At 51.5% G+C, this 12,199-nt stretch overlaps 1 protein-coding gene across 1 annotated transcript; it reads left to right on the forward strand.

Moving 5' to 3' along the window:
- The first annotated feature begins 1,372 nt into the window (after positions 1-1,372).
- LOC104852355 (butyrophilin-like protein 1) lies at positions 1,373-10,586 on the forward strand. The gene is made up of 10 exons (XM_033766601.1): positions 1,373-1,442; positions 3,728-3,936; positions 3,968-4,142; positions 5,782-6,063; positions 6,418-6,618; positions 6,834-6,854; positions 6,947-6,973; positions 8,014-8,040; positions 9,572-9,598; positions 9,947-10,586. Exons 1-10 carry the CDS (start codon positions 1,373-1,375, stop codon positions 10,564-10,566), a joined length of 1,659 nt encoding a protein of 552 aa, XP_033622492.1. The 3' UTR covers positions 10,567-10,586.
- Positions 10,587-12,199: the final 1,613 nt, after the last annotated feature.

Raw genomic sequence — 12,199 nt, forward strand, 5'->3', positions numbered from 1 at the left:
GCCCCGGCACTGGAGCCAGAGAGGATGAGAAGGGCTCTGGGTAAAGTCTGAGGGTGAATTGGGGGTTGGTTAAGGTTCGTGAGGCTCCGAACATTGCTAGTTGCTGTGCTTGGAGGCCCTAGAAGTCACGTCCTTTCACAGCTGGGAACCCAGAAGCAGGTAAGTAGGCTTTGAAAAGACCTGTGGGCCAAGAGGAGGAAACCAGGAGGCAGCTGGCCAGAGGGAGAGGCTGAGAGTGTGGTGGGCCTGGGACAGCAGGAGCAGGAATTGAACAATCTTGTTCTGGGAACATGCAGGACAACCTTAGTGAGGGACAGAAGGTTTTTTTTTTTGTACTGGTTATTGAACTCGGTCCTTGTGCTTGCAAGGCAGGCGGTGGGACCACTGAGCTAAACCCTTGGCTCCCATGTTTATTCATATGTTTTAACGACGCTTCTTTAGCATTTATTAGGACCAGGGCGTGTTCTAATGACACGCAGTGACAACAAATATAAATTCAAGTCATCCTCATTACCAGCTTTTTGGAGAAACTGGTACTGTGGCAACTTTGCAGATGAGTAAACCTAGGCCGAGAAGGTCACGCTGAGAGGCTGAGCCTGGAGGGCAGCCCGGATGTTGGTCTCTAGTGTTTTTCCTTCCACGAACCTCAGGCTGCCTCCTCCTACTTCACAGTAGGTGGTGTGGGGGCTTTTTTCTAACCAGGGCTCATTTATCTTTATGATTCTGCCGAGTGCCGGACTGTGTCCTGGGCCCAAAGCGCGAAGGAACTGGGCTGGGATTCAGGGTTAGGAGAACAAGAAACAGGTCAGGGAGCTGGGCATTTGTGATGGGCTCCACAGACTCTAATGCTTCCCAGGTGGCCCTGGTCACACTCAGGGAGCGGCAGGACAACACCCCAAGGGAGGTAACAGGTCCACACCAGAGGTAACCGGTCCGAGTGTGGCCTCTGTCCTGGAGGTCACCGGCGGTGAGAGACTGAAGCAGATGGACGGGTGGGGCCTGCCACAGGGACCCAGGTATAGAGGAAAGCAGGGCCTGGTTTCCCGGGCAGACGGCGCACTGTGGTCGTAATGGGATGAGAATCGGAGGACTGCTTCCTTCGCTGGCAAGCCAGGTAGTTCCCTCACCTGCAGTCCTCCCTGAAGGCCTGGGGGGAGCCACGTCAGTGATCTGTAGGCGTCAGGGTCCTCGTGAGCCCACCAGCCTGTTAGTATTCTGAGCCAATAGGAGTGCTTTGCTCTTGCAGGGAACTGACCTTGGCCCTGAGATCTGCTCTTTCCCCTGAGAGCCAGAGCCCCGGCCTGGCTCTGCCTCCTGCCTCCTCCTGCCGGTGATCTCTGCCTGCCCCACAGCGTCTCTCCAGGTCTGAGCCATGGGGGACTCCTGCCTCTGCCGCCTGTCCCTGCTTCTCCTTCTCCAGCTCCCTACCTGGGCATCCACAGGTGAGGGTGCCCTGTCTCTCCTCTTGTGTCTCCTCCTGAGCGGGCGGCACCACTCTCAGTCAGGACTGGATGAGATTTGTGGAATCTCTGAGTCTAAAAGGATCATGGCGCTCCCTTGTCATTCATTTTAATTAAAAATTAAGATAGATTACATCCTAAGCCATGAAATGAGAACATAGAATGTTTCCAAATGGCGCAGGACCTTGACAACTGTCAGTTTTTGGTCATTAAGAGGGAAAATATCGATACATGATGAATAATCTTCCACTTATTTTTATTCCCTTGCTTGTTGATTTGTAAACATTTATATGTTCTGTTCCCCAGATGTTAATGGAATATCGTCAGTGTGTTAGGTGCTAAACACATATTTGTTAGATAAACGAATCAGAGAGAATGTCATTATTATAAAGCTTCCTCCCTGGAAGGAGAGAGAGAAGAATAAACACCACAGACCGACAGGGTGGGGACATGAATGTGACAGGAAGTGCAGATGGGCAGGTGTGTGCAGTGGGGGGACAGGTAGGTGGGGCAGCAGTGCTGGGCGAGGCTGTCCATGAGGCGGGAGCACAGCTCTGGGAGGACAGTCCGGCCTTGGAGACCTGGGCACCAGTGTGGAGCTGCTGCGCACCTGGGGAGAAGAGCAGCCAGCGTTGGCTGGGGCAGAGGCAGCCAGGGGAGAGAAGCAGGGGCTGAGCTGCAAAGAAGTACCGGGGAGGAGGGAACTGGGGAGCCATGGGAGGACTCTGAGCAGAGTAGGGACGAGGCTTAGTAGTGAGAAGACTTACTGAGGATGAGGCTCAGTTTATTTGTGAAACGAATCATAGCTCTGGGGGTTGGGAGAGGACAGGTAGGTGTCCTCATCTCCTGCTTTATTCAGGGCAGAGATGAGTGTGCCATGCTCAGGTCAGACAGTACAGGGCTGTGCAGTGGAGCTCTGGAGGCCCGCTGTCCGCCAGGCCCCAGAAGGCCACAGGCACTGGCAGGTAGGAGGGCGGGCTTAGCACCCTTCTCGAACATGCGGTGACAGGGTGCCCTGTGCTCAGTCAGGGCAGGTATTTCGCGGATGTAGCCTTTGACTCTGTTTGAACACGCACATATATTTCAGTGGCGGGGGAATGTGAAACCACGCCATCGATTTAGGATTGAAAGTGGGGAGTTTTCTGGGTGACGCTAAGTGATCAAAGCGTGCTTGCTGATGGAGGCCTTGGTGTGCTCTGCGGCCAGTTTTCAGGTTTGTCCTGATACAGGCTGGGTTAGAGGTGGGATTCTCAAAGTGTGGTCCTGGGCCAACGGTGTCTATGCCCCTGGCATTTACTGAGTAAAAGAGACATGAACATGCGGTGACAGGGCGCCCTGTGCTCAGTCAGGGCAGGTATTTCGCGGATGTAGCCTTTGACTCTGTTTGAACACACACATATATTTCAGTGGCGGGGGAATGTGAACCCACGCCGTCGATTTAGGATTGAAAGTGGGGAGTTTTCTGGGTGACGCTAAGTGATCAAAGCATGCTTGCTGATGGAGGCCTTGGTGTGCTCTGTGGCCAGTTTTCAGGTTTGTCCTGATACAGGCTGGGTTAGAGGTGGGGTTCTCAAAGTGTGGTCCTGGGCCAACGGTGTCTATGCCCCTGGCATTTACTGAGTAAAAGAGACAAATGCACAGTGTTTTATTTATTTATTTGGTACCGGGGATCGAACTCTGGACCTCGCACTGGCGAGGCAGGCAGCAGAACCACTGAGCTAAATCCCCAGCCCTTAAATGCACACTGTTGATCCCACGCCAGATCCCTCAGCAGAAGCTGTGGGCAGGGGGCCCAGGGATCTGTGCTGTCCAAGGCGTCTTGGTGCTGACGTGCGTTCTCTGTTTGGGAACCACCGAGTTAGCATCATTCGTGGGATGGTCAGATTATACGGAAATGAGAGTACCCTCGCACTGGCGAGGCAGGCAGCAGAACCACTGAGCTAAATCCCCAGCCCTTAAATGCACATTGTTGATCCCACGCCAGATCCCTCAGCAGAAGCTGCGGGCAGGGGGCCCAGGGATCTGTGCTGTCCAAGGCGTCTTGGTGCTGACGTGTGTTCTGTTTGGGAACCACCGAGTTAGCATCATTCGTGGGATGGTCAGATTATACGGAAATGAGAGTCATCAGAGCTCAGTCCATCAGGCCCCTAGGCTCAGCTCGTGCAGCCCCTGCCCCAGCCTGCCTGGCCTTCCCGCCTGATGAGTGCATTCTCGGACCTCTGGCCCACGCCTCTCCAGCTTTCCCATTCCTTTGTCTGTGTCCACAGGGCAGTTCCGGGTGATCGGGCCCTCAGAGCCCATTGTGGCGGTGCTGGGTGGTGATGCCATGCTGCCCTGCTACGTGTTCCCAGCCACGAACGTGAGAAACATGGAGCTGAGGTGGTTCCGCACCACACTGGAAGAATCTGTGTTTGTCTATCGGAACCAGAGGGAGCGGAAGGACGAGCAGATGGCTGAGTATGCAGGGCGGACCTCCGTGGACTTTCTCGCCCACGGGGAGGCAGGAGCGGAAGGACGAGCAGATGGCTGAGTATGCGGGGCGGACCTCCGTGGACTTTCTCGCCCACGGGGAGGCGGCGGTGAACATCCACGACATCCGGGTTTCTGACAGCGGGACGTATACTTGCTTCTTCAAGACGGGAAGCTTCTTTGAAGAGGCCAACTTGGAACTGAAGGTGGCAGGTAGGTTACCTGGTCTCTGCTGTACCCTCCTCGGGGGTCCTGGATTCGGGAGGGGGGGCGGACCTCCGTGGACTTTCTCGCCCACGGGGAGGCGGCGGTGAACATCCACGACATCCGGGTTTCTGACAGCGGGACGTATACTTGCTTCTTCAAGACGGGAAGCTTCTTTGAAGAGGCCAACTTGGAACTGAAGGTGGCAGGTAGGTTACCTGGTCTCTGCTGTACCCTCCTCGGGGGTCCTGGATTCGGGAGGGATGTCAGGGTTATTTAATTTAAACTGGCACTTTGGGAGCGACGAATAGGTGCTTCACCCACGCATGCATTTAAAATACAAATGCGGGATAGAGGATTCCTCAAAGGTGTCAGGCCTGGTTCTGGGTACCAGAACGTATGAGTGGAACAGAGATGCCAACTCTGTAAATTTTCTGTGCCAGAGTGAGAGGTACAAAAACCACAACAAGTCAATGGGTAGACGATGTTAGAAGGTGGGAAAGGTGTCAGACAACAGACCAAGCGGAGAAGTGTGGGGTGGGGGGCAACTGCAGAGGCACACGAGGGCCCAGGAAGGTCCGAAGGGAGTAAGGGTTCAGCCACCCGTGAAGATCTGGGAACCCCGAGTTTCACGCAGAGGAAGCACGATCAGGAAACCCTCGAGACAGGAGCGCGACCGAGGTGTTCCGTGTACGAGGCCATCGTGATCGGTGGGAGGGTGATGCGAGGCGACCCTGCCGAAATAGAGTTCTTAGATCAGCTGCATCGGGGCGAGCCGGTGGGGGCAGACGCTGGAGCGGGCACGCGAGTCCCGCAGGTAAGGCCGAGAGCCCTGGAGCTGGCCGGACATGAGGTGAAAAGGCAGGGACCCCAGGACACGTTGGTGGTGACTAATCGCAGGTAACCAAGAGTCCCTGGGGCTGCGCGTGGCCCTGGTGGAAAGTCGGGGAGAAGCACGAGAAAGGAGGCAGAGAGCAAGGTGGATCCTAGATCAGCAAAGGCCTTTCGTGGCTCGGGTTGCGGTCGGAACGCAGAGCCGAGGAGGTGTTAAATACAGCCATGGCGAGAAGGCCGGACATGCAAGGCTTTCCGTGGAGCTGTGTAACACGGACACTTCCGGGTGTCTGGGCCCGAGGTGGCCTACACGGTACTCATAACTTCATTTTCACAGGGGTGGGCTCTGCCCCTCAAGTGTACATCCAGGGGCCGGAGGAGGAGAATAGAGTTCTTAGATCAGCTGCATCAGGGCGAGCCGGTGGGGCCGGACGCTGGAGCGGGCACACGAGTCCCGCAGGTAAGGCCGAGAGCCCTGGAGCTGGCCGGACATGAGGTGAAAAGGCAGGGACCCCAGGACACGTTGGTGGTGACTAATCGCAGGTAACCAAGAGTCCCTGGGGCTGCGCGTGGCCCTGGTGGAAAGTCGGGGAGAAGCACGAGAAAGGAGGCAGAGAGCAAGGTGGATCCTAGATCAGCAAAGGCCTTTCGTGGCTCGGGTTGCGGTCGGAACGCAGAGCCGAGGAGGTGTTAAATACAGCCATGGCGAGAAGGCCGGACATGCAAGGCTTTCCGTGGAGCTGTGTAACATGGACGCTTCCGGGTGTCTGGGCCCGAGGTGGCCTCCACGGTACCCATAACTTCATTTTCACAGGGGTGGGCTCTGCCCCTCAAGTGTACATCCAGGGGCCGGAGGAGGACGGTGTCCGCGTGGTATGCGCAGCCTCCGGGTGGTTCCCAAAGCCCCAGGTTCAGTGGAGAGACGTCAGTGGGAAGAAGATCCTGGCGTTCTCTGAGGCCCACACCCAAGACGCCGAGGAGCTGTTCAGTGTGGAGGCCACCCTGGTGGTGAGAGACAGCTCTGTGGGCAACGTGACTTGCTCCATCCTCAACCCCATCCTGGGCCAGGAGAGGGCCGCTGCCATTTTTATTCCAGGTCGGTACTGCTCCCCACCCCCAGCAGACCTGGGGAGGAGGCTTTAATTCCCAAGTGTGTTGGGGAGCTGTCCTGGGCTGTGGCCCTGAGCAGGTCTCTGCCTGGGCCCCAGAGCCCTTCTTCCCTCAGGCCTCTCCCTGGAAGCCAGCTTTTGCTGTAAGAGACGGCTGGGGGCAACGTGACTTGCTCCATCCTCAACCCCATCCTGGGCCAGGAGAGGGCCGTGGCCATTTTTATTCCAGGTCAGTACTGCTCCCCGCACCCAGCAGACCTGGGGAGGAGGCTTTAATTCCCGAGTGTGTTGGGGAGCTGTCCTGGGCTGTGGCCCTGAGCAGGTCTCTGCCTGGGCCCCAGAGCCCTTCTTCCCTCAGGCCTCTCCCTGGAAGCCAGCTTTTGCTGTGAGCCTGACTGTGATGGGGCTCCTACTCTTTGGTGCTGGCTGTTTTCTCCATAGAGAACATTCTGCAAAGCTGCAGATACTGCAGGAAAGGAAGCAGAAGAGGTTGGAGAAAGAGGAGGATAAGAAGACAAAAGAGCAGGCACTGAAGGAGAAGGGTAAGAGGTGGGCCAGGCTGGGCAGGGTTAGGAGAGGGTTGGACTGGGACAGACTGAGGGCCAGGGTTGGTGGATCTGGCTCCCCAGGAACCCGGGCACGGCGAGGGGGGCTTGTGTGGGTGTGGTGGTGACGCTTTTAGGGAAGAAAATTTTTTTCTCCTGTTTTTTCCCGATGCACAGTCTTTCCTCTCATGTTCTTTTTCCTGCTCTTTCAGATGAACTCCAGGCAGAACTTGGTGAGTCCTGCTTTCCCTCCTGAACTCTGTGTGTCCCTTAGTGGCAGATATCCTGGCTCCTGCATGTGTCTCTATCGTGTGTTGCTTTTCAGGTCAGAGGAAGGCAGCTTACCTGGCTGGTAAGTGACTCTGCTCATGTCCCTTGGCTCCTCCTCCCACCCATGCCCAGGTATCCCCGTCCTTGGTTCTGTCTGGGCCCAGATATGTGATGCTCTTCCCTGAGGGAGGCAGAACCCTGCCTCATGGCTCTGCCTGACCTGGAGGTCCTTCCCCACCCAGTGCTAGGGGACCTGGGTACTGCGCTGATCCCAGAGTGGCTCCTATGTTCTGGCTCTTATTTTGACCTACCCTGTGTTTCATATTATTGGCTTTATAGCCTTCAATATATGCGGCCTTTGACCTGCACCTGAAAGCCCAAGGCACACTGAGACTTCATTACTCCCTTCATAAAAATGAACGGGGTCCTTACATCCAGGGGTGCGACCTCCTGGCTCTTCCCTCAAATCACCGTCCAGGGTGTTTTTGTTTTTTTTCTCCGAGGCTCCTACAGGCCTAATAACTGGTGGGAAGGGCTGAGCTGCTGACCAGGTGGGAATGGAATGGAATGGACTCAGTGTATCCCCAACAATGTGGCTCATCACTGGAAATATTTTACCTGGGAAAGGTTGGGCACTTTACCCAGGAACGCCCCTCACACTGCTGTCACTTAATCATTCCTTATTTCTGGTAGTTTCCCAAATACATCTTTCTCAAAGAAAGGCTGGGTTAATGATGCTTCTGGACAATTATAGACTAATATATATTTTACTCCCTAGAGTCTTTTCACACATAATGCAATTATGATTCTTACTGGCAAAACTGAAGAAAGACAAAATATGAATTTAGGGTTTTGTTTTCGAGGCAGAGGAAGACATTTGACAGCCGAAAGTTCCGTAGCTAAGGGACAGTGGCAGGATGCAGTCCGTAATGGAACTTCCTTGTCTGTGTCCGTGGAACCCCCCAAGGTATCCCGCTTTCTCCCACAAGGAGGAGGCCTCTCCTGGCATCTCTCCTCCTGGGGTAGTGTCACCGACGACCGATGTAGAGCAGACCAGGGCCAGGAGCCCCTGCCGAGCAGGCTTATGTGGCGGGTGCATAATCACCGTGTGTTCCCTTCCAGCCTGGAGGAAGGCGCAGCTGTACGCAGGTGAGTGACTGAAGTTTCCTCTGGCCTGGCCTCCTCCATCTTCCATGGTGCTCCTTTCCTCTCAGTGCCTCCACCCTAGGATGAGATGGGCGTTCTGTTTGTCAGTGCTGTGTCCTCCATGGGAACACCACAGGGACTGTGGTTGGGATTATGGATCTGTCTCCATTAGGTCCCTTCCTGTGGGCCTAATGTCAAATCAGGGTTAGCAACACCTCCTGAAACTCTTGTGCACCCAACACGAGGACCTCACTGGGGAGAAGAGACTGCATGGAGCAGGGCGATGGCTGTTCAGAGCAGGAATTGCTGGTCTCTAGAAGGGTTCACACTTGACTGGTGGGACGCAGGTCTTCCTAAAGAGGTCCTTGGTTCTGTATGACTTTATTTTACCCTAAGTTCCTCCCCTGTTGCCTCAGTTCTAAGGCCGTGTTCCTTTCTGGAGGCTCTTGTCTTTTCCTGCTTCCAGAACCATTCCGTCGTTCCTCTTCTTCCATCTTCCAGACTAGCAACCATGCATGACTCGCTCCATTTCTGTGATTCTGTCTGTTTCTCTGACCACAGCCAAGGAAAATCTCTGCTTTCAGAGGTTCGTGTGATTAGTTTGGGCCACCTGGGTAATGCAGGATCATCTCCTGACCTCAGTCTCATTCTCAATCACATTTAAAAGTCTTCTAATCATGTATTTAGCATATTCACATGGACGTATTTGGGGGACTAACTTCCTGGGAGGTGCCCTGGAAGCTCTCAAGCTCTTCTGGAAATTCCTGGGGAAGGCAAATGCACACATATTTTTGGGCTCTCCCACATCTGTTGGGCTGTTTTCCCTCCCATTGGCCTATGAAATAGGAAGAGAAGTCACTAGTAACTGATCTCTCACTGGGTATATGTGTCTCCTGCTTTCAAGTTGTTTCTCTTCCATCCTAGAAGCCTCTCTGTTGCCTCTTATCCGGGCACGACTGTGTGATTGTGTATCCCGAGTTCCCTACACTTATGGTGTATAGTCATCTTAAAAATTTAGCTGTTAGTTCTTTGTGAATACATGGAGGTGTTGAAAAATTTGGTATCTGCAATTATATCACAAGAAAACCTCGGTTTCAGGATGGTTGCGCCTGGGACACGAGAAAGCACGATTTGATAGTGAAATACGAGTAACTACTTTTGTGCTTAGGGATATACCCAGAGTCTGGATCCCGATACATTAAGCTTCCCTTCCCCTACTGGGGATCATACCCAGGGCCTTCACTGAGTTACTTCCCCAGCTCTTTAAAAAAGTGTTTGGAGATAGGGTTTTGCTATATCTCTAAGTTGCGCAGGGTCACAATCCTGACAATCCTCTTGCCTCAGCCTCCCAGAGTTGGGATGTAAAGTTTTATGGTGTCATCTCCACGGAAAGGCCACCGCAGGAGTAAGAAATGTATACCTCAGGTGAATGTTTCCACGGTTCCCCGTTACTCTCACAGTACCGTGCTTCAGCAGGCTGGGTGACGCGCCGTCTCTGAACATCTGCGATGTGAAATGTGTGCTTTTCTTGTAGACTGGCGAAAGGAACAGTTCCAGGCTCGTGAGTGATTTCATGGCTTTTCTGTTTTTTGCTTTCTTTGCTGCCCCCATGGCTCTGGCCTCTCTTTAAGTTCTCTCTGGTGATATAAATTTCGGCACTATCAACTGTGTTGCGATGGGTGGCAGTTGATGGTCTCAGAGCTGGGGCTGCTTCTCAAGAACCTTGTGATTATCTGTCCTCAGATCAACATCTGGTTCCTTTTCCTTGGAGGCCATGACCTTGAGTCATCGGCTCAAACAGGGGCCTCTCCTCCCTCAGGCAGCTCAGTGGCTCTGAGGGGTGTGAATTGGGGTTGGCTCTGTGCCTTGCTTTTTGGGGACCTTGGATGACTGATAACCCTCTCTTCAGGGTCTGTCATCCTGGATCCAGGATCTGCCCACGCAAGCATTGACCTCTCTCCCGGAAAGACAAGTCTCACCTGGAAGGACTCCAGTGGGAGTGAAATCTGGAGTGTGCTGGGCCTGGAGGGCATCACATCCGGAAGATGGTACTGGGAGGTGCGGATTAGGAATGGAGACCACAGCGAGTGGACAGTGGGGATCTGCAGGGAAGATGTTGAAAGGACAGGCTGGTATATAGAGTCCTTGGGTAAGGGGTTCTGGGTTGTGAGATGGGGTAAACATGGGTATTTCACCGATGGTAAATGTGATACCGGGTTTCCTGTCAAACAGGAGTGCTGCAGGGTGGGGGTTTTCCTGGACTACAGTGAAGGGGATGTCTCCTTCTATGACATGGCAGAGGGGTCCCACATTTTCTCTTTACCTCAGGCTTCCTTTTCCGGGACTCTCTTTCCATATTTCAGCTTTAAAAGTGGATGTGGGTCTTTGGAGCTCCCTGCATCCCTTAACAATTCTTCTTTGGAGGAGACTCTGAGGCCCTCAGGGAAAGGACTCATCTCAGGCTCTGCTGTGGATGATGTTGCCCCAGGGGCAGACTTTCCCTTGCTCTCTGGCAGCCCGGAGCTGTGACCCCATGGACCCCTCATGTCCTTGACCCCTTCACTGTGGCTTTCCCTAGATCTGCACATCCGGGTTGCAAAAGCCCCTGAAGTAAAGACTGGCTGGCCCGGGAGCTCTATCTTCCTGCTCTGTGCTAAGACTCCCTGGTGTGTGGTTATGAGAGTCATCAGCTCCTATTTGGGTTAAATGACAGAAGATAAATGTTGGCTGTTGTTTGACCTGGTGTAGGGCAGGCTGACCCTAACTGTGTGTAGTTATAGTTATTAAATAGATGTTAAAGTGTACTTCATAGAGTTTTTCTATTGTTTGTATATAAAAATGGCTGAGGGCTGAATTATTGTGCAATCCATAGGGGAGCTCCCTCTGTAGGTCCTGAGGTTGAGGGCGGTGCCCAGATTTACTTTTGCAGATGTCGTCTATCTAATGGTGAAGGTTTGTCATCCACACATTTTAAGGGAAATGGGTGAGTGATGGAAATTTCAGAAGAGAGGAATCTAATACTCTGTGCCATATGCTTCTTCTTTTGGATGAATAGAACGTATCTGTGTTTCCAAAACTCAGTACAACTTTGTTACCAGCGAGGAAGGTGTTCTGTATTAACCCCTAAGCAGTTTGCCCTGAGTGTCACTTGGACAGGTGTCATTTCAACCAGCTGATTCTTGTTTGTACTAGATACTCTTATATATCTGTTTTATATAAATTATTTTTGCATCCTTTTTTATTTAGAATGCTGTATTCACCTTTGATGTTTGCTTCTAGTGAAATCTAATAATAAAGTCTGGTTATTTTCTTTTACTAATTTATGTTTATTTTATTTATGAAAAATAATAGTTTTGCTTCTGCTGAAACAAGTTCTGAACATGGGACATTATCTTATTACAGACAATTTTTATATTTATCCAGAACTCAATGATATTCTTTTACAATATAAAATGGACACATTTGGGACACAGAGACTGAATAGGAAGGAAATGCCAAGAGATCTCCAAAGAAAAAACAGAAAAAGGGAGAAATATTACATATCAGAGAGGAAAAGCCTGTTATGACATGAAAAGACAAAAAGACACCTTGTCAAGTACTCATAATACAGAAATGAGAGAACTTGAAAGAAAGCATGAAATTAAAAATTTCCAATAGTGGTCTTTGATTATAAATCTGTGGGCAGTGTGGACAGAGTTGATCAACATCTAACAAGCTGTCTTGTAATCAAAAAGCAAGGAAAAATCTTACACAATATTTATGCTCCTTATGGACCAAACAGTATGGAACTCATTTGTTATTTATTCAAAATAAGGTGGTTCAAAAATCCATTTATACTTAAGATTAGGTCTAATAGCCCAAATAATTGGAAAATACAGGATTGTGCAAAGTCTTTACCTTTACATTTAGTGGGTAGACATTTTATTGAATTATAACACCTACAGAAAACAATGAAAGGCCAAAATGCCTTGTGTAAAGTATGTTGTTCAAAGAAAGACAATAATGCAAAAAGAATTTGGAAAGAGACTAGATCCTACTGTCCAGACTGTAACATTGCATTGTACATTGAATGCTTTAGTAAATACCATACATAGAAAAAAATATTGCATACATTTGATAAAATTATCATTTTATACTTTCTTTGATGTTATCTTATGAAAAT

This window comes from Fukomys damarensis, unplaced genomic scaffold (assembly GCF_012274545.1).
Source record: "Fukomys damarensis isolate Sample0158 unplaced genomic scaffold, DMR_v1.0_HiC HiC_scaffold_20, whole genome shotgun sequence".
Classification (NCBI taxonomy): domain Eukaryota; kingdom Metazoa; phylum Chordata; class Mammalia; order Rodentia; family Bathyergidae; genus Fukomys; species Fukomys damarensis.

Bases quoted from the DNA above. Each gene is read 5' to 3' on its own strand.
- LOC104852355 (XM_033766601.1), top strand. From the start codon at position 1,373: ATGGGGGACTCCTGCCTCTGCCGCCTGTCCCTGCTTCTCCTTCTCCAG. The intron at 1,443-3,727 runs GTGAGGGTGCCC...CTGTGTCCACAG, and splicing joins CCCTACCTGGGCATCCACAG to GGCAGTTCCGGGTGATCGGG. The intron at 8,041-9,571 runs GTGAGTGACTGA...CTTTTCTTGTAG, and splicing joins GAAGGCGCAGCTGTACGCAG to ACTGGCGAAAGGAACAGTTC.